The sequence below is a fragment of the Ictalurus punctatus genome, chromosome 9 (genome assembly GCF_001660625.3).
Source record: "Ictalurus punctatus breed USDA103 chromosome 9, Coco_2.0, whole genome shotgun sequence".
Taxonomy (NCBI): domain Eukaryota; kingdom Metazoa; phylum Chordata; class Actinopteri; order Siluriformes; family Ictaluridae; genus Ictalurus; species Ictalurus punctatus.
Genome location: NC_030424.2, coordinates 20,385,312 through 20,413,306, shown reverse-complemented (window position 1 = coordinate 20,413,306; position 27,995 = coordinate 20,385,312). Strand labels below are relative to the sequence as shown.

At 39.3% G+C, this 27,995-nt stretch overlaps 1 protein-coding gene across 2 annotated transcripts; it reads right to left on the bottom strand.

The window, feature by feature from the left end:
* Nucleotides 1–35: 35 nt before the first annotated feature.
* Nucleotides 36–25,728, bottom strand: ddhd1a (DDHD domain containing 1a). 2 transcript variants are annotated; one of them, XM_017476057.3, is made up of 14 exons: nt 24,478–25,728; nt 22,143–22,319; nt 16,327–16,422; nt 12,198–12,326; nt 11,835–11,982; nt 7,166–7,275; nt 6,813–6,919; nt 6,405–6,664; nt 6,211–6,286; nt 5,464–5,613; nt 5,308–5,372; nt 4,618–4,793; nt 3,131–3,304; nt 36–2,905 (listed from the first exon to the last, which is right to left on the bottom strand). In XM_017476057.3, the coding sequence occupies exons 1-14, from the start codon at nt 25,145–25,147 to the stop codon at nt 2,721–2,723; spliced, it is 2,523 nt and encodes an 840-aa protein (XP_017331546.1). In that variant the 5' UTR covers nt 25,148–25,728; the 3' UTR covers nt 36–2,720. The 2 variants fall into 2 exon arrangements, with proteins under 2 accessions (XP_017331546.1, XP_017331547.1); XM_017476058.3 differs by lacking the exon at nt 16,327–16,422 and having other exon boundaries at nt 24,478–25,725.
* Between the last annotated feature and the right edge of the window lie 2,267 nt (nt 25,729–27,995).

Sequence of the window (27,995 nt, the reverse complement as noted above, 5' to 3'; positions counted from 1 at the left end):
CAGCAAAAAAAAGAAGAAAAAGCACTGTACCAAAAAAAAAAAAAAAAAAAGGAGTAATGCTTTAATAAACTGAAATAAATACAGTGTTATTCCGATGGCAGTTTGAATCCATTACAGGCATGGGTTATTGCACAGCATGTCTTTCCAAGCTCAACATTTTTAGTACATTTAAATAACAGTCATCGAGGACATTTTTCATGTTTTGGATTAATCAATCAATATCGTAGTGGAAACTGGCCTTATAACTGAATTTTACAGAACAGTGTACAGGAAAGAGGATTCTTTACTACACCACACAGGAAGCTTAGTCATATATTTCTCCAATGACAAGTTGGTGAGTTGCCAGGATAAAAGGCAAATAATAAATTAGCAAATACAAAAATGGCATGTGTAGCTTAGATTACTGTTATTCAAGAAGACCAGAGATCTCAAAACATCACAAAATCTCAAACCTGAGCATGCATCTGAGTAAAGCCCACAATCTGTGTATTGTATATTGAAGCACACATTTTCTTATTGTGCCCATGTCAAGTGTTTAGGAAAACCATCTGAATCTCTTAATGGCTGGTCTGAAAGATCTAGAAGCAGCACTAATGCAGAAAATGTACTAGTGCGTTTATGAAGATGTAAATTGCTTCAAATTATTCCATTAGTCATGGTTATTACTAGCACATGCAGAGATTCTGAGGCATGGCTTGCAAGGGGGGGGGTCCCAAAGAACAAACCCTCCATGATGGATTAAGAACCTCAGACATTTTTTTTTTTTTTGCCAATGATTAATGTTTAAATGGATAATGTTATCACAATCCAAGCAAAATGAGAAAGGTGCATTCTCTTCCATAATGCAATGTACAAAGTAGCAAAAACTGGACATCAAGAGGGTCTTTTATTCCATTCTGTGCAATTTATAGCCATGCAGTAATGTGCAAGGTCTGGTCCTTCATTAATTTCTGTTTCCTATTGCCAACAGTAACAGTGAGTCATAAATAACTAGCTCATCCTTCAGCTCGAGTGGAAAAGCCACGTCAGCTTCCCAACAGAGGACTGGCTCTGTGGTCCTCAAAGGCAACCTGGCCATTTTTAAATATCCACACAGCCTAACTAACAATTACTAACTGCACTTGTGTGAGCACACAATGATAAAAACAAAATAAATCAACATACTGCAGCCCCTGCCATAGAGGGGTGTAGCATGGCTTTTTGGAATTTTAAACACAATGCAGACATTAAATAAAGTAGATACTGGCTGTTAGTACCATTTAATTTTGTAAGGATAATCCCCACTAACCACTCTCTGCCCGTTGCATATCTAACATCTCAAAAGTGCTTAAAAAAGACACAGGAAGCTTCAACATGAACCAACAGTACTTCTATGAGTAGCAATTTTATAGCGAAAACATTTGGCCTCTCATTGGAATATCACAATTTTGAAGGACTATTATCATCATTCCACAACTGATAACTAAATAGATATAAAATATATAATCTCTGTTTATTACTATGGGCCTAAAGGTAAAAGGTGCCTGAATACCACACTACCACTGAGTCAAAGGAACATTGCAAAGTACTTCCTAATCTCTGAGTCCAGTCACATGATTTTGGCCTAATTGCTAGTGTAATTACATAAAGCAGATCATCCAGTCAGTTTATTTGATTCCACTCCACTGTATTTGGCTGAAATCAGGTTGAAATAATAAGAAACAATGAGGCGATCTCTTTGAAGCTACACAGTAGTTCTAATACTCCAAAGTAACAATGCACCAGCGCACATATGCAGTATGTTAATGCATCAACACACGGCCTGACTCAGGCAGGATTATAAAAGGTTAGGTTTGGCTACAAAATCAATGCAGCAGCAATTTCATCCTCAAACTCCATGCAAAGTAGAATCAGGCATATAACTGGCTTAAGAAAATGCACTGTTCACTTTGCTTCCCGACAGCACCATCTGGTTGTAAAATCAACGAAATATGATAATTGCTTTGTATTATTTATCTCCTGTATAAAAAGGACTTTTTTTGTTTGTTAATGGTTCACCCTTCTCCAGTTTGAGAATACAGATATTGTGTGTTAGTCATTAAAAAGGTCCAGTATTCTCCAGGAATAAAAATAAACATTTAAATCTTGAAATACTTTTCCCAAAAATTAGAGTACTATGCACGATCCTTAGATATATTAATATATCAATAAATAAAGACATCGGACTGTTGCATTTGCTTGGTAAGTGTCTTCATGTGGATAAATAATAATAAACGGACAAAAGGATGAACAGGACGGAGAGGTCCATGCTTGTGTGTTATGTGCCCTTAATAATGTCTGGTTTATGCTTTGGATAAGATGCAGCTACATAAACCATGTGGACTGCTCCAGGGTTGGTGAAGCGCGCGCACACACGCACACGTCTTGCAGAGCCAATTGTATCTAATGCTAATGAAATGGGACTGGTTGAAAAGGCCTTAACAGCACCCAAAACAAAGCTTTAAAAAATGTTTCTAGGACTAGAAGTTTACTCAATGTATCAAATAGTATGCCCAGTAGGAATTGATGGTTACTGGGTTAATGGGAAAGGTTGCTGCACAAGCAACAGGAAAAATGGCAATCAGTCTTTGTATGACAAAGAAGCATTTTTATGAGGCAAAATGAGAGAGGGAGTGTGCTTGAGTGTTATCATATCTCTACGGGAGAACATAGAGCTATCTGTGTGTAGTCCTATCTCTGGGTCACTCGGGGTCAGGATTGTCTTGGGATGTCTCAGATGAGCTCTGTGATTTGTATATGAAGGTCAGCAGGAACAGGGCCACATCATGAGAGTTCCAGTAGGCTGTGTGAGAGGTGACTGCTGACCAGTAGCGGCTCTCAACCAAGCCTTCCCGCAGCTCAAAATCAAGGCGGTGCTCCATCTCCACTGAAATTACAGAAACACTTAGCATTGTTACCACTGAATACAAACTGACATGTGCATTGCTGGGCGGTAAGAACAGGTAATGCCAATGGATGTTTTTTTTTCCATCAGCAACCTTTCCAACATTCCCAATACACATATAGACAGTATAGGTGTATTGGGAAAGTAATATATAGACAGTCTAAAATAATTATATATGAGGTGCAGGTACAATCCATGTATGCAGACCTGCAGTATCAATGATGGTGGAGGTAGACTGAGACATGGTAGACAGGCTATATGCTGACTGGCTCTTCTCCTCACTCTCCACTGCTCCAGAATCCACTTCAGATGGTTGACTACTGGAGCGTGAAAAACGGGAGAACAACATTCCTCCAATGCCTTTTCCAATGCTGGCAGCACCTGAACATATAACAGCACAGAAGTCTATACACGCATCTTTACTACCCACATTTAATATTCAATAAAATTTTATTTGTATAGCGCTTTTTACAATGGTCATTGTCTCAAAGCAGCGTTAAAGAAATATATAAACACAGGATACAGATTTTAAGGGTGTGGATTAATCCCAATTGAGTAAGCCGGTGGTGACGGTGGCAAGGAAAAACTCCCTAAGATGTTATGAGGAAGAAACCTTGAGAGGAACCAGACTCAGAAGGGAACCCATCCTCATCTGGGTAACAACGGATAGTGTACAACCAAAGGAAAGTTCATTATGGTTTTATATGAAGTCTTTTTCCACCAAACAGTTTGGTGCAATATGACACTGAAATGCGGGATCATAAATTTGCTTCTGTGTTTTCATCACCAGGTGCTGTATATGCTAGAGAAGTACCCTTACTGAATTTGGTTACCCTATTTTATCAAATATCACAGGTATTAAACAGGGACACATGGGTGGAACGGATAAGTGGTCGGGTGCTGCTTTAGGAGGCTAGATCACAGATTTGTCATAAAATGTTTTAAATTCTGACAAAATATGCTATTTTCAAATGCGCAAAGAGCTCAGCACACATTGTGAAAAACTATTTTCTTATTTTTCACAGGTACTTCTATATAACAGGAAATATAGCCAGGATATACGTTCCTGGCCAGGGCGTCGTTGGTTCTGGATTCGGATTAGTATCATCTTGCTATACCCATACCCCCACCGTATGGTGGAAGAACCAGCTGGTAAAACTACATTTCCAAAGTTCTCCACTAGACAGCACTGTTTACAACTAATAACCTCAGTTCACTGCCAGTACTTACTTACCACAGGGTGGCAGTAAAGATGTCCAAATAATCTTCAAGGACACCATGCATGTTCATTACAATACATCAGTAATAAACATCAGTGCTCTTCAAAATGTCATTAAAGATGTAGGTATGTGAAGTATTTAAATAATTTTAGAACCAACATACCACTAGATGTAATTTACAATAAATATAATACACTTTATTCTAACTGTAGCAGTTCCTTTATTCAGTCTGACTATGTCAATGTGGATTTCTGTATACAGAGTAATAGAGTAACCTGTTTTATACTTATTTTATAAATTTTTCACTCTTCTTGTTCTGTATATCCATCCAAACATGCCTGGGGTCTTTTGCAATTACCTGTGGTTTGGGTTCCATTATGATGTGACCTTTAGACCCCTTGGCAATATCTAATTTGATACGATATGAAATATGTTTGTAGAACAGTTTAACAAGTGGCCCTGAAGCCTGAGTACCCAGTATGCTGGCCTTGCCCAGTGTGGTGATGGAATCGCCATAGGGTCGGCGGGACATTACAGGTGATGTACTGGGGCTGGGGAGACTCTCTGTGTCTGAAGTTGGATCCTTCACTGGGTTCAGGTACGTGGGGGGTTTCATTTCATCATACGGAGTGGGATTGGAGGTGTTGCACCTGCAGATACAGTTTACAAATAGCTGACTAAATTGTTTTTAAAAAAAGGACATGAGAAAATGTAGTGTCAACATTATGGCATGCCGTTTTATCTAATGCTTTTTTTTGGATGTTTAAAAATAGAATACTGACAGGTCCAAAAAAAAAAGAAAACAAAAAAGAAAAAAGAAAAAGAAAGCCCACTGAAAAGTGGGTAAAATGGTAGTGTTAACTGTGCAGCCTTTACTTTTTTTTTTTTTTTTTTTCTTCAGTTTACGTCTAAAGAAAGAAAATCCAGAACACTGGTCATGCTGAAGTGAAAGTGTTGTATTTAGGCTATAATTATCATTTGAATTATTATTTGAAATTAATGATGAAATGTAATCGTTAAAAGAAATTATGCTTTAAAAACACGTGTCCTAATAAAACTATTAATTTTAATATGCTAGGTCTTGCTCATAATAAACTGATATACATGCTAAACACACCCAGAAACATTTAGGGTCATTACATTCAACAGACTGACAACACTTACCAGTGTATTTGGACAGGTGCAATATTGTTGTAGTGTTTCAACACAAGAGGCTCCAGTCGATAGGCCTGCCATATATATGGAGATAATGTTTTTGAAAGGTGTTCCAGTACAGTATTAAAGAGCACAATAATTACTGAGTCATGCTGATTCTCTCACCACTGGGTCTGTGGGGTGGAAGATGTTGAAAAGGCGCTGGCAGATGGATTTCGGCATGATGTGGTCCTGGTATCCAGTGTTCCCTGGTCGAATGCCACGCAAGGCCAAGAACACAGCTAGGGGAGAGCCCATGCAGAAGCAGTTCTCCACCTATGAGATGCAGCCTGATTAATACTATATGCTACACAGTGAACTCATTTAAAGTGTGTTCTTTATCCCTACATACTGAAGGAAATGTTTATTTAAAAAAAAAAAAAAAAATAAAAATAAAAAAAAAAAAGGGTGAGTGTCTCTTGGTAAGGTGTTGAGCCACCGGAGTGGCTTTGTGGCAACAGGGTATGGTCAAGTGTAAGCTGCAGACAGAGAGGAGGCGGGTCGACCCGGCAGGTAACGCATGATGATTCTCCAGTCTACTTATTTGTGTATTTTTCTGCTTTCAGTGACTGCTGTAATGAGAGAGAGGGGCATTGCTGGCGGAGCCTAACCTAATCATATAGATGCACTTTGTAGATTAATAATAGTTATTGACTGTAATCCATCTACTGTGATGTCAAAGCAGCCCCTTTACCCTATCCATAGGATCTCAAAGTGTGTGACAACCGGTCACAAAAATGAGTATGAATAAAAATTGAATGCAAATTGAGCTCATTGTCAGTTCATTTCTTGCAAAAATCAATGTATAATTGCAGGTAAAGAAAAACATCCCCATATTTGTTCTATGCAAATAAGGTTTATGCCATAAAATACCTTAAACTTCAATTCAGGAGTAGCTGGAGGTTTAGTAGCCTCCAGACCCTGAAGCTGATCCTCCAGTTCTCGCAATCTGACATGAATAGAAAATACATTTAAGATCAACACTGCTGTTAATATAGGCATTTGCGGATAAGAAATCTCCAAGACAACAGGGACTGTCCTATAATACAGATACGCAAAGTCAGCACCTTTGTCTGGCACTTTGCACCTGCTCCAATAGATCGCGCTCTTTGTAGCTCATCCAATGCAGCTCCTCGTCATCAGGCTCTTGAAACTCCTGGAGGCGAAAACGCACTGGGTCCCAGCCTGTCATGATGTCGTATGCAATCACACAGCCTAGAGAGTGGGAAACGATGGATACTTTGCCCCCTTTCTGCTCAAACTCCGGGTTCCGAGAGCAGAAGAGTGAGTACAGTCGGTTGAGTTCCTGGGTCAGGCCTTTAGTAATCTACAGGGGGAAAAAGGAGCATGGACAGGAAAAGGTGGAAGATCACACTGAGCAAGAAAATCAGTTAAAACACACTTCAGTATAAACAACCAGAGTATTTGAACACCAACAATTAGATGTATTTTTGGAAGTGGGAGTATAAATTCACCTCATCTCTGTAGAGCGGGCTGGTGTAATACATGATGTCCATGGCACTGCTATTCAGTAAGTCTCTCAGCCCCCGCACCTTATCTGGCGTGATGGAGTCGACTGTGTCTACAGGAACAGCAGTGTGTGCATTTAGCATTCAATGGAAAGATTCATTGTCCTTGCTTGTGCCTTTTCTGAACTGAATGAAACATACCATAGGCAGAGCACAAACAACTGATCACAGATGGCCATGTGTGTTTGCACATTTGCATGTGTACTCGGGTATGAGTGTTAGACAGGTGGGTGTAGCTGTTATGAAAAGGTGTATGACAGCAGTAAGGACAGGCTGTCTGTGCAGTATCAGGCCAATACCTCCATCCAGGGTCAGTTTGGAGCGCCACTCTACTGGCAAGAACTCCACATGCTCCTCTGTGTGCTCAGCAAAGTGTCTCTCTTCCATTTTCCGCACAGCCTCTCGCAGCCTAAACAGACACACGCACGCACACACACACACGTGCAGTGTGATTGTTATATGATATGATTCTACATCTTACTGGTTTGTTTGCTTTTTTCTGTATATTGGTAAACGTTGATATAAAATCATTGCATATTATAGGTTTATACAGTTATACAGAATCTGCAAAATGTTAGTTTTTTACAGAAAATAAAAAAAGGGTTCATTAAAATTGTTTGTTTAATTTTTTATTTAGTACTGCCCCGCTTAATCCATTTCACATAATAGATGTTTACATATAGTCCACAAGACACAATATTATACAAAATTTACACAAATTCAAAAACCAGTTCAAAGGTTATCTGGATGATCAACGACTGTTATGCTTTGTGGTGGTTGCTCATGAGTCCCTTGTTTGTCCAGAGCAGTTAAACTCCCCACTGTTCTTCAGAAAAATCCTCCAGGTCCTGCACATTCTTTGCTTTTCCAGCATATTCTGCATATTCGACCCCATTCCAGCAGTGGCTAGGACAAATGAGGGACTCGTACAAAACTATTACAAAAGGTGCAAATATTCACTGATACTCAAGAAGGCAACGCAATACATTAAGAGCCAGCGGGGTGTAAACATTTGAGCAGGATGATTGATTTTAAATTGTCATTATTTTGTCTTCTGGGAAGAATGTAATTATCTTATGAAGTTTCTGAAGGGCGGTAATAAATGAGGGAGAATTTTTTTTTTATTTTATTTTTTAAATATGCAGAATATGCTGGAAAAGCAAATATTGTGCAGGACCTGGAGGATTTTTCTGAAGAACAGTGGGAAGTTTAACTGCTCAGGACAAACAGGTTACTCTAATCAACTATCACAAAACAAAGACACTCATTGATCATCCAGGTAACAACACAGTGTTAAGAATCAAGCGTATGAGCTTTTGAACTGGTTCATTTGTGCAAATAATTGTGTCTTGTGGACTGTATGTAAACATCTGTTATGTGAAATAGTTTATTTAAGGCAATACTAAATAAAAAACAAAACAATTTTAAAGATCCATCTTATGCATTTATTCATTCATTTATTTATTTAACATTTAGCAGATTGTGCAAGGGGTATGCCAATTTCTGAGCACAACTGTAGCTGCTGATACAGAGAAAACTGAATTGGAAAATAAGACAGTGTGTTTTGGGATGCGTGTCTCTATACGCCTTAGAGTCAACAGAGAGTGACGGAGAGCAAGGCTGACCGTGTAAAGGACAATAGTAGAGTTCCAACAGCCTTTTGGTCATTTTGTGAAGCATAAACAAATACAGAATGACTGATATGGCTTTAAGGTGGCCTCTGCTCTGTTGTTACACACTGGGCCTCAATCACGTCACTGCCTGGCCAATAGCAACACTGCCTTCTATAATCTCATTATGCCACCAAGGCCTCATGCTGATCTGCAGCAGGGCAAGTGACTCTTCATTCTTCATATTTTATAGCAAGTTTGAATGCAACTCAATGATGTAATTCTATACATGTATAAGACAACCACAGAAGCAGTTCACTTGGGTGTAAATGAGGAGTCATGCACTTGTGCACAGGGACAAAAAAAGGAGACTGAACAAGGGAATGAAAGAATGATGAGGGGAGATAAGTTGAGACAGTAATGGTCCGGCTCTTTCTTGCAAGGGAGTGAGTAATCCACGTTCCCTCAACAGGGAGTGGGCTTAGTGCCTGGATTGATCTACTTTACCATCTTAACCCACTAAGCTCCTAGAAGAGAGCAGGCGCTAAACCCCGCCAACTAGCAAACATTACATTCTGCCCAACTTCCTGACAGCAGGAAGGCAAAAATGGTTGGGCAAAGTGGCATTTTTCCACATGTAGGTTGCAAGTTCAATAAATTCCAGTTTGTGTGCTTAATTTTTTTTTTGTCACTTTAACTGCATTTTCCTTTCTGTAAAATGTCCATTAGGACTTGTTCTGATGGTCTTGTTAAACACATTCAAGATAACAGATCTTATCCTGTTCAAAGATAATGGTACAGCACATGCCTCAGGGAAAAGGTCTTTACTTTATGCTGATGAGAACCACCTGGACTCCTCATGGTAAACAATTCAGTTATCCTCAACCAAAAAAAGCTTCAATTCAAAGGTCAGCTTTGGGAGAAGGTAACAAAATACAAAAAACACAAGGCAGAACTACAGGTGGCTAGAACAAAGTGGAAGAGAAAAGTTCAGACTGGCACGAACCAAACAACCGAAAGCCTCATGTAAAAGGAACTCTTGTTTGGGGTTAAGGGGATTACAAGGGAGAGGGCCATAAAGAGGTATTACATGTACTAAGCATATTTTATAAAACGTTCGTGCTGAGTGGATGCACATTCCTGCACATAAAGAAGACATGTTTGCATTAGGTTGCTCGTGCTCGGTGTTAGATATAACATTTTATTTAAAAATTCACACAGATGCAAGTCACTGGAGCTGGCTATTCATTAAAGACTCACACAAGAACATTCCACGCAACTTTCCTCTCACTAATACCATGAGACGGTCTCACACATTCGGTAATACAAGACTCGACAAGTAAGGTGTTCATGACTCATCAGTCCCATACATGAAAATTTAAACAGAGGGCGAGTCCCCTGATCTAGCAAAAAGACAGGGTAATGTAATTGGATGCTGAAATGACCAAAATGCACTCAGGTAACATGGCAAGAACCTATTTACCTGGGTAACTACTATAAAGGTGCACTTTGTACATATACAACTACTGACTGGTGAATATATCAATTTTGCCGGTTCTGCATATAAAGATAATTTCTTAAAAAATATATATAATTTATACAGCATGATATAAGCAAGGGAATAATTGCTTTATACATTATTTAGTAGTTTAGTGACCCATTTGCATGGCTGTGGTATGACTATGCCAATTTTTTTCTAGCCATCATAACCTTTCTACAACCAGTGATGTCCACAATATCTGGTCAGCGGTGGTCTCCACCTATTATTAGATGGGTTAGAAGTGACTATCAAATTATTTAGAGCTACATATGAGCTACAGCAAGTAACTACATACCTACACAGTGCCCTTATACACCAATCAGCCATAACATTAAAGCCACCTGCCTAATATTGTGTACGTCCCCGTTGTGCCACCAAAACCGCTCTGACCCACTGAGGCATGGACTCCACAAGACCTCTGAAGGTGTGCTGTGGTATCTGGCACCAAGATGTTAGGAGCAGATCCTTTAAGTCCTGTAAATTGCGAGGTGGGGCCTCAACGGATCGGAGATGTTTGTCAGCACATCCCATGGATACTCCATGGGATTGAGATTTGGAGGCCAAGTCTTGAACACCTTGAACTCTTGGTCATGTTCCTCAAACCATTCCTGAACAATTTTTGCAGTGTGGCAGGGTGCATTATCCTGCTGAAAGAGGTCACTGCCATTAAGGAATTGCCAAGGGGTGTACTTGGTCTTAAACAATGTTTAGGTAGGTGGTACATGTGAAAGTAACATCCGCATGAATGCCAGGACCCCAGCAGAACATTGCCCGGAGCATCACACAGCCTCCACAGGCTTGCCTTCGTCCCATAGTGCAGCCTGGTGCCATCTTTTCCCCAGGAAAGCAACGTACACACACCCGACCAGCCACATGATGTAAAAGAAAACATGATTTTATCAGACCAAGCCACCTTCTTCTATTGCACCATGGTCCAGTTCTGATGCTCATGTGCCCATTGTAGGGTCAGCACAGGCACTCTCACCAGTTCTTGGCTATGCAGCCCCATACACAGCAAGCTACGATGCACACTGTTTTCTGACACCTTTCTATCATAGCCAGCAGTAACTATTCCAGCAATTTGTGCTACAGTAGCTCGTCTGTGGGATCAGATCTGACAGGCTAGCCTTCACTCTGGATGAAGATCAATGAGTCTTGGGTGCCCATGACCCTGTCGCCAGTTCACCGCTTCCTTAGACCACTTTTGCTAGGTACGAACACTGCCTGCTGGGAACACCCCACAAGACCTGCCATCTTGGAGATGCTGTGACCCAGTCGTCTAGCCATTACAATTTGGCCCTTATCAAAGTTGCTCAGATCCATACACTTGCCCATTTTATCTGCTGCCAAAACATCAACATTGATAACTGACTGGCACTTGCTGTGTAATATATCCCACCCCTTGTCAGGTTCCATTATAATGAGATAATTAATGTTATTCACTTCACTTCTCAGTGGTTTTTATGTTATGGCTAATTGGTGTATAGTACATATACATGATAAACTGGCATTTGAGTGTAATTCCGCTTAACACAGCCACAATTCTGAGCCTTTTTCTACAGAACAGATGAAGATATTTCAAACATAATTAATACTACTTAAATGTAATTAAATCACATCACATCACAGACATGACCAAACAGATGTAACAATCACTCAAATGCTTTATACTGTCGTACTTGAAGCAGACCAAATTGCACCCACATTGTCTATCACTTACATAAAGACAGATAACACACAGCATAGATGAAAGAATAAATGACTATGTTGTGTAAACATATTTGACATACCTCTGCTAGTCAGGTTCTGAATACTTACATGCCTGTGTTCTTGATAATACGGTCTTTGTCCATCTTCTGTCCGATGCCATGCACAACAAAGACAATGTGGGTTGTCTGAGGGGGCTTATCTTCCAAAGAGGCCTCCTCCACATAGCCTCGATGAAGCCTGGTGCCACTGCTTGAGGCTGGAATCCACAACATAAGAACGATTATTATAACCCAACTCAGCTCAGGTAACGAACACCTGCCATGTTTCAAAATTGGCTTAGATTTTCTGAAGTTTAATATGGTGTGGCACTGAAGAATGCCAGGTTCAGAAATAGTTTAAAGCAGTGGAAACCGGTCCAATTTTATTCCCACATGCTTGTATTGAGGGCTGAGCTGAAGTGTAAACACTGACCTTTTGAGAAGCCAAGCTTCTGTGTGACAGTGCGGGCGATCTTAGAGGTAGTGGCGTCGCTGTACAGATACACCTCTTCAACACTGTGCCAATCAACATGGCTGCGACTTAGCTTTAGGCTGTGGACGGCTATAAAATAATATGGGGAGTGACAAGGGAAAGGAAAAGGAGGTGGGGAAGAAAACAGTTTACAGAATTAACATTAGATAAAAGGCTGTAAGTCATTATTCGGGTTTAACAGTTCATGGAAGCCAAGCTGATATCAATTCATACTTGCACCATGCACTCACTGCACACACAGAAACCTACCTGTAGATGCCTGGTTAGCAAAAATGTTTACTGTGGAATTAACTATGCTGTCTGGTTGGTTGCAACTGCTGCCACCGTGACTGACTATCCTTCAAATCTTCACCAAGAGATTACAGCAGAAAGCATCTGTACCAGGCATCAACACTATATGGCCAAAAGTCTGTGGACACCTGACCGTCCCACCTGTGTGCGCTTGTTGACCATACCATTCAAGATGTAGTCCCGCTTTTGAGATTCTGACAACCTCCACTCTTCTGGGAAGGCTTTTCATACATTTTGGAACATGGCTATGGATCTTTGTGCCCATTCTGACACAACAGTATTGTCAGACACTGATGTTGGGCAAGAGGACCTGGTAGGAAGGCAGCGTTTCCAACCTTGGCAAACTATGTCTTTGTTAACCTTGCTTTTGGCCATACAGTGTATTAGGCAAGGCCCACATAGTATGCGTGTTACTTACAACTACTTGCGTATTTGGACGTCATTTACCAAAGGCATATAAATGTCATTTGTTTGCTAATCATTCCTTCTACAGCTACGATTCGTGCAAAAAAAAACAAACAAAAAGGTTCTTCCCAGGAAACAAGGGCATTAATAAGAAATTGTGCCAAATTACTGAATCACATGAATGAAGCTTTGGAGATGCACACACCTAAATCTGGGTCCTCGGTTTACTGCAGTAACAAAAATACACAGTACTGTCCATCAACAGGGATTACGAGAGCGCAAGCCAAATACATTATGAGACGTTTCTGACTGACTGATACTACATTTGACTCATCACAAGGAAGAACAAAATATACCTCGAGAAATTCATCAGAAATTCTACATTTATCATAGCTACAAAACAGAACTGTGCAGAGCTACTCAGCACAGAATAATCAACACTGTTTCCATATTGTAATGGTTTTGCACGTTAGCATTCATCATAGTGCTCCAATTGCAACCATGACCGTTAGCACACACCAGGACAATGTGTGTGTGGGGCACTCATTAGGGCTGGATCTTGTTCATTGCCATCATTTTTGTGTGTAATTTTACTTTAGCATGCATGTGATGCCATGATCAAGGCTGTGGACCCTGACCATTTTCAAGTTGCTCTGTTCAAAACATTTTTATGTAAAAAAATTAAACCAAGATAACTCATGTCAGAACTTCTCCCACCCTCAATGTGGAATTACAACAGATTAAAAGTGAAAAACAATCAAACATTTTTTTGGGGGGGGGGAGTTACACTAAACTGGTTGCATAAGTGTGCACACCCTTTTATAACTGGGGGTTGCAGTGATCAGAATGAACCAATCACATTCAATCTCATGTTCACAAGTAATTATTATACAGCTGTAATCAATGAAATTATTTGGGGTTAATCAGAATAAAGACCAGCTGTTTCTGTAGGATTTTCTTCATGTCTTGTTTGTTTAATCAGAATGCCGCAAAGAGCTTACAAAGCATGCATGGTATCTCACTTGTTGAAAGACATAGATCAGGATAGGTGTATAAAATAATTTCCAAAACATAAGATGTACTTGGAAAATACTGTAAAGGCCAGTATCAACAGAGAAAATGGAGTACCACAGTAACATCACAGAGAACAGGACGTCCCTCCAAAATGTATAAAAGGACAATACAAAACTTACCAGGGATTCTGCCAAGAGACCTACAGCAGCACTGAAGGAGCTGCAGGAATATCTTACAAGTACTGATTACTCTTTGCTATGTGGTAGAGTGGCTAATAGGAAGCCCTTTCTATTTCTATTCCTTTCTGCTGATTTTCTTCAGCCAGAACTGGGGCTTTTATCAAGGTGGAGGGAATTATGAATAGCTACATATACCAGACAATTTTAGTGCACAAACTTCAAGTGTCTGCTAGTAAGCTGAAGATGAAAAGGGATTTCACCTTTCAGCATGACAATGACCGAAAGCATACATCTAAATGAACAAAGGGCTGGTTTAACCAAAAGAAGATCAATGCTTTTGAATGCCCTAGACTTAAGAGGCCAGATATGAATCCAACCAAAGATCTGTGGGGTGACCTGAAGCAGCCTGTGAACAGGGGATGCCCTCACAATTTAACAGAACTAGAATGTTTCTGAAAAAAAGGGTGGGAAAATGTTGACAAGTCACGGTGTGCCACGCTGATAGACTCTTACCCAAAAAGACTGAGTGATCAAAATATTAGTTTAGGGGTGCACAAACATTGAGGGTGGAAAATGTTGACAAGATTTATCTTGGTTTCATTTTTTTACATCACAAAAACCTGCCATTTTAACAGGGGTGTGTAGACTTTTCATATCCACTGTAACACCTCACCCTTTTCACCCCCCCCAATCTCCAAATCTCTAAATCCTCTGGTCAGATCATATAGAGATTAAGCAATCGCATGATTACCATATGTCCAGTTATCACATTATATTCTATTTTATATTCCATTTTAAAACAAACCAACCCAACATGCCTCCTAATTCTGGACAAAATTTCTAAGAATTTTTGTCAAAATCAAACAGAAGAACACACCACATCACCCACACAGAAACACACTGTAAAACAGGATGTTGGAAGAACAACTTACAAGTGTGATTATTGAACTAAGCATTCATTTGCTGCCTCTGTATGAATAATGAATGTATGTAGAAAAACATACAAATAGGAAAGGAGAATTAATCCCATTTTACAGGACAAAAGGGCACACCAGGGTCAAACATGTAACGAAAAAGTCTAGATTGTTTTCAAAATCTAAGGGAAATCAATGTGTATATCAGATCTACAGATGCAGAGATATAATGCTCTTCTGTATTCTTGATATGTTTGACTCTGGTTAAGTGCCATTGCCAATCAATCTGAAGTACAAGCATAGAATCAAAGCACACAGGAAATACTGCCTTGAACTACAGAAGTAAGCAGGGGTTTCCCAGCACTTTGAACAGAATAGGGAATGAAGAAGTGTTATGACTAAAAAGTATTACCCTACTAAACCAGAGGAAAGCTCATATGCACCAATTAATGCTGCATAAATAACAGGCTATTGTAAATGAACCCTCTGGGTTATGTTGCCTGCTGTGTTCATGTGGGAAAACAACAGTATGTCAGTTAAATGGAGAAATCTCAGTTGGGCCTATAAAAAAAAATATTAGCAAAAGAAATTAAGCCCAATAAGAGATTTAAATACGATTGTGTTCATACAGCCGGAAGGTAGAATATATTCAGTGAACATGTAAATGAAACCCCTACTCCAGTGTGCAAAACATATGGCCGTTACAGTGCAGAGGAGCACAGTACAGAATGAGTAGAGAAGGCTGAGGAGCTCAATGATGCTTCTCTTGACTTCCACAATGAAGGCTGGTGTTGCAGGAATTTGTTCGGGAAATTTTTAACATGGTGTTATTATGGTTTAGTAAGATAAAAATTATAGGAAATAAGCAGAGCATCAGGGCTTTCTCATAAACCCAGAGAAGGAGAAACCAAAACACACTGGTGAACTTTAAATCACAGTGCCCAATGGATGTCTAGGTCTACCACTAGGCCAAACTAAAGCTAATTAAAAGAGAACAAGGCCAGATTTAAAAAGAGCCAGCAGTGCATTTAGATGTCTACTAGAACTTCAAGCATTAAGAAGAAATGTTGCTCAGAAGTCAAAATCAAAAACACAGCCCAGCCCATTGAGTATGAGAAGTCTAAGCACTAGCACTCTCATATTCATACAAATTTCTTTATCTAGGCCTTGTTCTAAAGCAAGCAGGGCTCACCTAAAAGAGAAAGGAGAGAGTCCAAAGATAAAATCCAAAGGGGGTCGAAGTCAAAGATGCAGGAAATACAGTACCTTGGCAACGCTTTCGCTTGAGGCTTTTAGTACTCGTCTGATATCCACTCCATTTGAACAGAAAAGGGAGGTAGAAAGGGGGGAAGTGGGAGAGAACTAACAAACCAAAAACAGTAAGTGGTCATAGTAGTGACGAGTCCACGGTGTTAACAGTGTTATGCAGTTTAATTCTTGGTAGCTCCTCGTAGGCTTTTGTAAAACCGGGATGCCTTTAATTCAAATTTACCCAGTGTTATAATCATGTATATTCATATATAGAATATAGCTCAATCATTTACAATTATTAATATACTGTATGATGCTGCTTGTTGTAGGCTTATTTAATATGAGGTTACTGTCAGACAAAACAAAACAACAAAACCAGTAGCAGTTCCATAATCCACAAATTAATCCATATTGAGAAATACAAAATTTTATTGGTGATGGAAAATGGCCGAGGAAGGTGTATTAGGGAAAGCCTAAGAGACAAATCTTTCCATTTAGGTCATCTATACTGTTGCTAGCAGAACCTCCAACACCAGCAACTAACTATTAACATTATGTATTCAGTCCTAAATATTTAAAAACCAACAAGTTTAAACAAAAATTTCACTCAAACATGGCATAAAGAGAATGACAGCTTGTAATGCTCAGCAAGACATATCCAGGTAAAGTATTGGTTTAAGAGAGCAGTCCCTTGCTGTGTGGAGGTTTTAACTTGTTTTATTCTCTCTCACACACACACACACACAAACATACATATCCACTCATCTCTCCCCATTTAGCTTAACTGATTATGTAGTTCATGCACATGGTATGTCCCAGCTGTACCAACACACAGGTTACCTCTGCCACATGGGCACCATGCTCCTACTTACAAGGCAGTTATTGAGCATTGACAAATTTAAGGAGTTAGCTGTAGTGTCAGAATGACCAGAATTATTAACTCTTAACTTGTGTCATGAATGCTACAACTGAATTTTGTTGTTCAAATTGCATGTCCACGGATTTCATTACTGAATTTCTGAACCCAGAATGAGGTATTTTGCCAATATCTTGGACTACAAAAGCACGTGATATAGAACGCACTACCTCCCTCGTTCTGATGCACGTGATTGTGCTTTAAAATGATCGCTCATACTGAGACTGCTGTGTGTTAGGGCTAGGCTTTGAAAAACAATTAGACTTGCAAATTACAGCAGAACTGATCTCAGCACAGAAGAGGCAACAGCCAGTTTAAGAGAGACTGAAAGCTTTGGGCCATTCAGCAGCCCTGTCAGGGGCAGTCAATATCATGCCTGTACTATCCAGACAAACACTTTGTTGGCTGAAGAATAACTGCAAGATAACGGCAGTGTATAGCATCATCTCTCAATTGACAAATTCAGTATCAATATACTGCATCCTAAGATTCATTTAGAACTTAACACGTCTTAGACCATCACAAGTTTACCACAATTCATATACATTCATTGATTCATATAAAGTATATTAACATGACCTATTAATAAAATAATGTTGGTATAATAAGCACATCATGTCACAACATTTCTTTTTTATACTTTATCTTCTTAAAATCTTTTTATAAAGATTTCCCCCTTTACATACAGATAGGTGACCAATTAAACAAAAACAACAACTAAGTGACGTATTGGGCCACCGCTAGCCACCAGAATCTTTCAATGCCCCTTGGCATAAATTCAGTGAGTTTCTGGAACTGCAATTCAAACATTCTTCCAAAAGATATTCACAGGTGTTGTTCTGATGATGGCAGTGGAGAACACTGTCTAACCACCTAACTGTTTGAAAAACCTCCATAGGTGTAGACTTTAAAGGCCATAGCATAAAAATTACATAATTTTCATCCTCATCAAACCATTCAATGAGCCCTCATGTCCTGTAGATAGGAGCACTGTCAACTTAGAAAAGATCACTCCCATCAAGATAGAAATACTTCATCACAGTATTAAGGTGATCAGTTAGAATAACTTTGTACCGATTTGGTGTGACTCTATATACAGTGCCCACCACTAATACTGGCACCCTTGGTAAAATATGAGCAACGATGGCTGTGAAAAATTGTCCATTGTTTAACCTTTTGATATATATATTTTTTTAAATACTCTGCTCTCATGGATATCAAACAATTACAAAGGTTTATCAAAAAATGATCTTTGTTAAATGTAGTTGTGCAACAATTACTGGCTCCCTTTTAGCCAATACTTTGTGCTACCTAACTTTGCCAAGATAATGAGCTCCACGTCTTCTCCTATAATGCTTGATGAGGCTGAAGAATACATGGCAAGGGATCCGAGACCATTCCTCCATACAGAATCTCTCCAGATGCTTTTAATTTTGAGGTCCATGCTGGTGGACTCTCCACTTAGGTTCACCCAACAGGTTTTCTATGGTTTTCAAGTCAGGGGACTGGGATGGTCATGGCAGTATCTTGATTTTGTGGTCAGTAAACCCTTTTTGTGTTGATTTTGATCTATGTTTTGGATCACTGTCCTGCTGGAAGATCCAACCACGACCCATTTAAAACTTTCTGGCAGAGGCAATCAGGTTTTCATTTAATATCTGTTAATATTTGATGGAGTTCATAATGCCATGTGTCCTAACAAAATGTCCAGGTCCTCTGGCAGAAAACCAGCCCCAAAACATTAAAGAGCAACCACCATATTTAACCGTGGGGATAAGGTTCTTTTCCATATGGCTACCTCTCTGTGTGCGCCAAAACCACCTCTGGTGTTTATTGCCAAAAAGCTCTATTTTGGTTTCATCTGACCGTAGAAGCCACCTAAGATCCATTTGATCTAAGCCCCCTAAGATCCATTCCAACTTCTGCAATTCACCAGCTGTGGTCCTTGGAGATTTTTTTGCCACTCGAACCATCCTCTTCACAGTGTGTTGAGAAAATATAGACACACGTCCAATTCCAGGTTGACTCATAACACTTCCAGTTGACTGGAACTTCTTAATTACTACCCAGATGGTGGAAATGGGCATTTTCAATGCTAGTGCTATTTTCTTATAGCCACTTCCCATTTTGTGAAGCTTAACAACCGTTTGAAGGCCTAGTTCATTACTTGACTGCTGTTTTGCATTTCATAGTTTTCTAGAACTTCACATTATTTGGATAATTGGATAAAATAAATGTTAAATTTGATTTTTACAGAACTGAATGAAGAATAATGTTTTTAATATTGTTTTTGTTTGTGTGTTAGTTTCAGTAAAAGTGTGATCATGTTATTGATTTGTAGTTTTTCAATTCAAATTCATTAAATTAATTAAAAAGTCTAATATTAATACAATTATACCAAAAAACTATTTTAAAATAGTTTTTTTTAATTATTATTATTCTTTCGGTTTTCAGCCAAGTGCATCCTGAATTTTCGGTGCATCACTATCATATACCAGGACTTTACAAGAGATGTAAACCATAAAAAAAACAGAAAATTTGTGCTTTTATATTTTATCCAGCAGTATACTACAATATTTTTTACCTTAAAAAAAAAAATCAAACATGCAATTTAACTTAAATTTAACTCAAAATGCTTAACTTAGTGACACAAAATAATGGCATAAATCTCATTTGGTACAATTAATTATAATGATTAATATTAATATAATTAACAGTAATAATTAACATAATATTAATAACAATGAATATAACAACATTAACAATAACCAAAAGGGCCAGAAATATGCTAATTTAATGGCAACCATTAATACTAATTTAAGAAACAATCAATATGCAAACAAATGTGGGGAAATATTTCTGCTTTGCTATTGTAAAATACGCTGTCAAAATCACATCAACAATAAAGTGGAATATGACTTTTTGCCCTGACCTAATTTCCTATATTACTATTGCTTGCAAAATAAGTAGGTATATCCTTTCTATATAATCTAGTTACATGATATAGAACAGCATGCTATTCTGCAACACATAAAGCACAATTACTTTTGACTGCATGAAAGTAGTATTTGCATTTTGCTTTGGCTAACCTAATGAACTCCCTGAGCTCTTATTACAGAGCATAGTCTACCTTTCCCCACAGTGCTAAAGAAATGTGACAGACTAGAACAGCTGACCAACATTGTCGTACTGTTGGTCAGCTGGTATCAAATGAAAATTCAGTGTGTAGTCTAACAAAGTGTCAAGTAACCGTGTCATTTCCTGATGGAGCTGCTACTTGACCCTTCCTTGTGATTAAAACTGCTGACATAAAAAGCAATTACAGCCAATGAATTAGGTGAACAATATTTAACTGCAAAGGTCCCCTGGTACCTTTTTACACTAATTATAGAAATGGTTCATGTGACATTGTGAATATTGTGTGCACGCTTGTGTAAAAGCAGTTAAAAAAGAGAAATAGAGTTGGACAGTGACAAACGGGGGGGGTTTCTTTTACACGGCATACAGACTAGTTCCTTTTACAAAACCTCACTAAAACAGCTGACTTACACATTGAAAGCAGAAGAGGAGACAAATGACATGTTTTCTTAAATTACAGTTATTTAACCAGATACTTCATAGCTGTCCTCTTCCTGTGTAGACACATATTTTAAGCTTGTTAAACTTTAGATCTACAGAGCGTAACTATATGACACATAGGGCTAGTTAATGGCTTCACACACAGGTTCCACTGTTTATACATCAACACTTAAATAGCACAGTGACATTTTCTCTGCTACATTTTTAATTTGTTCGTCAGTGAGAAGGCAATTTACAGCTCAAATCAGTGGTGTTCAAAAGGTGCTAGCAGACAGTGGAGCAAACCACTGCACCATTTGATTAAAAGACATCCTTAGCCATGAGAAAGTATGCATGTTTAAGTGAAGGCTGCAACGGTCACAGTAACATAAATAATACTTTTTTTATCAGTCATGTGACAAGGGAGAAAGGATGGTCATCTATATCGCTCATACATACTTCTTTATTTAAAGCACCCTGTAGCTACAAGAAGAGAAGGAATGACCTTGTACTGCACAAGTCTGAGAATGGCTACAGTCTACAGACTAGTCAAAGCATACAGTATAAACCTTATGTGTACAAAATCAACTGTAACTTCACACCTTTGTTTGCTAATTCAGAAACCTTTCAATGGCTTCAGATCTCAAGTTTGTATTTAGTCCATCAGTATAGTCACAATCACATTTGCAGGTTTCTCTAGGGGGGGAGGGGGTGTTATTTATGCTCTGAAGACTAAGACACAACTTGAATGAATTCACCGAAATGCACTTAGTGAAAAATCAATGAATCATTTACTAACATGGATAAATACAGTTATTTGCCTAAAATGGCCATCTCTTATTACATACAGCTGAATGACATATAGCAACTCTCCCTCCAGTCAAAATGGGCCTGAACTATAAAATGGGTTGCTCATATACTAACCGTCCAGGCTCAAGCCCTGTAGAGGTCTGAGATATACAGCCCATGAACTCTGCAGACAAGTAAATGAAAAATACACCGTACAGATCTATAGCAATATCCATGATATTTGATGCCAAATGGCTCGGAGTACTCTTACTTTCTATGGCAGGAGGAAAAGCCTTAGTAAATAACTCTAATGACAGCAGCAGCCTTTACGTGGAGTCTATAACTCATCCAGGCAGCATCTACTCATATCTAATTTTCACAGCTGGCATCCTATCACAAAATGAATTTGGTTTACATACAGCAGCATCTTGCTTGATACGTAATCAAGTATCAACTCTAAGACAAATGGGGAGAGGGAGTTTTTTCAGTCACACACACAAACAATGGAATGCTCTCTTTCTCTTTTCGCTAATAATCACCTCAATGTGCTGTATATGTACATCCTTACCATCTTTGCTATCCACCGTCTTGGCCACCACATCATTTTCTAAAGTGTCCTGCATCTGTTGTCCCCGGAAGCACATCAGGTGCTCCTTCTCTATGAGGTCACTCTCGTCCTCCTCCATGGGCGTCCATGTGCCATCTATAAACCACTGTCCCCTCATGACAGGGATGCAGTCCTGCTCTGTAAGGACAAGAGACATCTAAGCAGCTACCTTCATTAGAAATTTATAACAGAAGAGTTGCAGTTCTCAGTAAATGTTCCCAAAAAAACAAAATTCCCCAAGAACAAAGAAAAAAAACCCCACACATTCAACAAAGCCTTATTCAGACAGGATTACTTTCACTGGGCAAAGTCTGTAATACTATTTTTAAATGTCGCGGATGTGTGTGTGTCACACTTTGTCATATACCGGTTTTGTTTGCACATTCAAGGACTGAATATAAAAAATAATATGCGATCACTCATTACATTTGTTTCTTGCAGCATCTAGTGTTAGATGATTAAAGAACTGACAACAACATAACTGCTTGTTCATTTATTTCTAGCAAATTAAAAGCTACGTGATACTGTGGCATATGTGAATATAAAGTGTCTTCATACGTACCATTATAATAGCCCCTTTATTCAACCTACGAGATCATGCTGTTCTGATTTCTTGTCATGGAAAGTGTTTCACATTTTCACACACACCAGATGACTAAATACAGTGAGTAGCACCGGTCAAAAATTATTATTATTATTTTCCCCCAACACAAGAGGCAGCATCGGCCAGCAAAATCACAGACGTGGCAATTTGATCTGAGAACTTCTGAGGAAGAATGGGGAAAAAATAACTACGATGGCTGAACCAGACGAAAATAATACTGCAGAATAGCACCAGGAATTCCCGCTTTTAAAAGTAATCCTATCAAATTAGGGTTTATGGGTGTTAGTCCGAGTATTCAAGTACTTATTCTGTACTCATTTGAAGGAGTGCGTCATCATCACAGGTTTGTTTACACACTCACAAATTCCTTCCTAGTCATGGATCACCTTGTCAGATTTACGTCACCTCTGCTATGAGTGAAGTTTTCTAAAATGGGAAATTAGTGTTTATTTATTGTTTAAAGTTTATTTAATTGATATACATTTAATCAGGGTTTTGTAACTATGGCTCAACATTGTTGAAATCATTCAACTGAAACTGCACAGTTGTATGCAGTAATAATGTTAAGTTGTAATGAACACCTTCTGTTAGCTTAATAGATCAAGAAGGCACTCCCTTTAATCTGAAGATTATTTTTGTGAAACACAAAACAGGAAGTAATGTGACCTAATCACTTTACTGCCTGGTTCTGGGAGTGGATAACTTTTGTTGATGTTGTAGTCTGTAGCTGATTGCAAATTAATTGGAAAGGGAGCCCAGAACTTTTCAGGTGGACCCGAGGTCACTTGAACTGCACCCAGGTTCGAAAACAACTTTTGCAAGTGACCAAGTGTAGTGATCAACCAGTGCAAGAAGACTTGAGTCTGGGGGGAAAAGTGCAAGATGAAAGACTTCATTTATCCACTGGGGAGCTACAGAAAGAAAGAACGAAAGAAAGAACGAAAGAAAAAACAAAAAACAAAAACAACACCTTTCTAAAATCAACAGCTTGGCCACCACATTTAGTCAACGAACAAGAAAGTCTTTGAGAATACGTAGTTAATTCACTGTCTCAGCATACTGTGCGAGTGCTTGGTAAAGACCAAAGAATAAGAAGTACTAGGGGTGCACTAATCACACATTTTCAAACTAATAACATTGTGTAAATAGCTTTTGTGTTACGGGGTAATACCTGATAATGGTCCGTCACTGACATCCTCTTATTAACCGGGCCTGCTCTCTGCAAGCATGCTAAGATATGAGTAATATGAATGTGATGACAGTGATGTGCTTTATCAATATTAATATTCGGTAATCATGTGCAAGGTCCATGTCGTGATTGTGAGTATAACACTTGTTGGCATAAAATATGCAGGGAGTATAACCCGATCTAACACCAATCCAGAGTTTTGAGTCAGTATTAAGATATTACAATTACCGTGCCCAAGATAATATAAACCAATGAATGCTTGTGATCTTGTAAACTCAATATTCTGGACTCGGGGTTTTAATGGTCAGTGAAGACGAGCCCTTAAACCCAGAGATTACAGAAACTGTTGAACTTAGATATCTGGTAGAAGAGCATTTTCCCTGAGCAGTCCAAGACAAAAGCAATTTTGTAACAGCTATATTTACAGCCACAATAAGCACATGTTGAAATGTGCTCTTCAGAGATCTTCATTAATCATTAAGATACTGAGAAGTAACACTCACGGTTCCAGTACACAGGATAGCACTCTTTCTCTCGGACGTCCACCTCGTAGAGTCCTCCTCGGACACACACTGCCTCAATGCTGATCTCCAGATCGGTCTCCTGGAGCTGCTCGGAGCTCTGTACTGAGGCCACGGCTGACGCATGCTCACAAGGATCCTCTCCGTCCGGTACCGCATGGCCTGAGCCACCCTCCTGGTCCGAATTCAGTTCACACAGCTTGCGGTACGTGAGCTCGATTCTTAGGGAGTCGTGCCCGACGAAAGGTTTCCACGTCTTCTTGTCTTCCTTATAAAACCAGCGCACTTCCTCCGGCCCGAGTTCCGCTACCACCTCAAAGCGCTGTCTGGGAGCGCCGGAGCGGTGTTTTCTCCTGCTCTCCAGCGGACTCGTGTTTCCGTTGTTCTCGCTGTAGTCCATCTGAGAGCCGTCGAGGTAGGACTCGGTACCGCTCCGGTAAGAGTGGTCCAAGCGCAGCGCCATGGCGTCCTGCCGGTTATGGAGAAGCCCCAGGTGCCTATCCACATCCGACTGCACCGCCAAGGAGTCATCGTAGGAGCACGGGAACCCGGCATTACCCAGGCCCCAGTCCGTGCTCCCGACGACCGAACCTCCATTTTCAGGGCTCTCCGGTGGACTAATGAAAGGCGTCTTATTCGTAAATCTGCTCATTTGCTCGTTTTGCTAAGCGAGTTATCCCAACAACGCGCGAGCAGCCTTCTCAAGTACGACGGCATAAACCCTACCACTAAAAAACAATTAATTTATGCATCACTACATAATAAAGACCATTACAGTTGGGTAGCTATACACAAAATATAGCTACACTTAGTTGTCAGTGTCAGGATAAACACGCCATGCTAAACGGCTAAGTCTTTAATTCAACCTAACAAGCGTCGCATTCTGGCAGGCTGGAATTCTGCTCGTCATACACACACACACACACACTCTCTCTCTCTTTCTCTCTCTCTCCACACAAGCTGCTCGACTCCAGAACCTTCACTGTGAAGCGCTGTAATGAAACTTTCTCGAACTTGCCCCCTGTAGCAGCGGTTTAGCCTCGGTGGATATTCTTATCCCGTCTGTCAGCAGACCTTAGGCGTGAATTCGTTCAGACCGAGTACAAACAACTCGCTAGAGCCTGCAGTGACAAGTGCGTAATTCATTCTTGTACGCAACAGCGCACGGGACGTGACGTCATTACGTAGTTTTCAACGAGAACGCGCACGTTCTTGCAACCTGAGTGGGGATGGTACAGTGACAGTATGTACTAATCAGAGTGAGGGGGGGTACTTACTTCTTCTTCTTGTTTTGGTTTTAATGACGGATGGCAAACCAATTTAAGGTGCATTACCGCCACCTACTGGACAGGAGTGTTGGCAGCAGATAGGCAGGAAGAAAAAAGTAATAATAATAATAATTAATTAATTAATAACTATATACTAGATATTCATACTAAATTACGAAAGTCTCTCACCTATCCTAGTATTTTTTTCAGATAATTTATTAGGGAGCGGTGCATTTTCCCAGATGTTTTTCCCAGCAACTTCTCTAGTGTCATATTTTACTTTCCAATTTGCATCTCTAGCTCAGTTCTTTCTTCCTCATATCTTTTATAGTCTAACAGAATGTGTTGTACGTGTCGTATGAATACAATCCCGGACATAGTACATCCGTCATGTTGGCACTGTCATGTGACCTTCAATGTCATCATAAACATGAAAAGTTTAAAGGGACCACCAGATTAAAGCAATCAGACTAACAGCAAAATGCCCATCAGGAAAGTTAGTTGAATTAGTAATGTAAACTGGGCGGGGTTAACAGGCTGAGGTAAATTCGTTGTCGTTAGCTTGGCCGGTTAAGGCATGATGGAGATCAGAAAAAAGATTTCAAACGCTGTGACAACTGTTTTCTTGTTTAAACCTTCAACAAGTTAACAATTTATTCGGTTATTGTTAAACAAGTCCTGTTTAACCAAGGTTTAATACTTAAGAAGCACTTCGACGCTGTCTTCCACCATTTTTATTTTTTTTTGAGCTCATCGTACTAGTCCCGTTGCATTATGGGATTTTTGACTCGGGCAGTGTCCATCGGATGCACACTGCAAAATCTCACCGGAAGCAGTAAACTATCCGGGTATTTCTCGCTTACTGTTTCTGGCCTACTGACAATTCGGACATACTACACATCTGATTTTCACCTACTGTGCCAGTGTTTTATTATACAGTACTATGGGTAGCGGGTAATATGTTACAGTATTATAGGTAACTAGTTTCATTGTTCTACCATGAATTAACTGGTTTAAAGGCTAAATTTAGGAAGTACTATAAAAATAATGTTGGTCAAAGTGTAGATCCATATCAACTTTAGTATGATAAAGACATACTAAAGGCTATTTTTTCATTCATTAATTTATTCATCTTCACTAACTGCTTTATCTTGGTCAGGGTCATAGTGGATATTAAGCCTATCTTAGGGATATTGGGTTTGACACCAGTATATCAGGGCACCATGAACACACAGGCAACTGGCATAAAGTTGGTTTGGTGTATATGTGACTGTAATCATTCCCTTCAAATGCTATTGAGCTTTAAATTATGGTACATTTTGTGTATGACCCCATGTAGTAGTGAAATACATGGCAATATTTACACGTTTTAATAGTTTATTTTAATAAAAATCAGAAATCTAAAAGGTGTGCATCATACCTGACATTTAGATGAACACTTTACAGTTGGGATCATGACTATATCATTCCCTTCAAATCCTACTGAGCTTTAAATTATGGTATATTTTGTGTATGGGCCTATTCAATAATGAAATACATGCCAAATTTAAATGTGATTTAATAGTTTATTTTAACAAAAATCTAAAAGGTGTACGTTGTAGCTGACACCCAGATGAACACTTTACAGTTGGATATATGACTGTAAGTCATTCCCTTCAAATGCTATTGAAGTTAGAATAATGTATAACAATGCCGTATGTAACTTTAGAGACGGTCCCTTAATTTCCGCATATCTGCGAATATCGACCGTCCAACGTCAAAACAACTTTATGCCAGTCTACAGGCAACCAATTCTAATGCTAAACTTGATATTTCAACTGGTCAATGTCAAATTCCTTCTCCATTTACAGAGTGATGTCAAATCAACATCGCCGCTCACACTGTGAACAATGGGTATGTCTCAGTCAGCTCCCTAGTTCAGTAGTCAGGCCACTGATCAGGGAGTCAACTATTTTAAGGGCTGTCTCAATCACAAAAATCCTTCCAGTGCACTGGAATATTTGCGCCATAAAAATCCTACAATGCACCTCAAAAACCAGGTAGTATCAATTCTCACAATGTTGCATACTGCAAAATCTCACCGGAAGCAGTATGTCATCCGCGTATTTCTCGCCTACTGTTTCTCGCATACTTAGAATTCGGACATACTACCCCTCTGGCGTACTGATTTTTGCTTACTATATAGTAGGTAAGTATATGGTTTCGGACGCAGCCGTGGTGATTTAAAGTGTG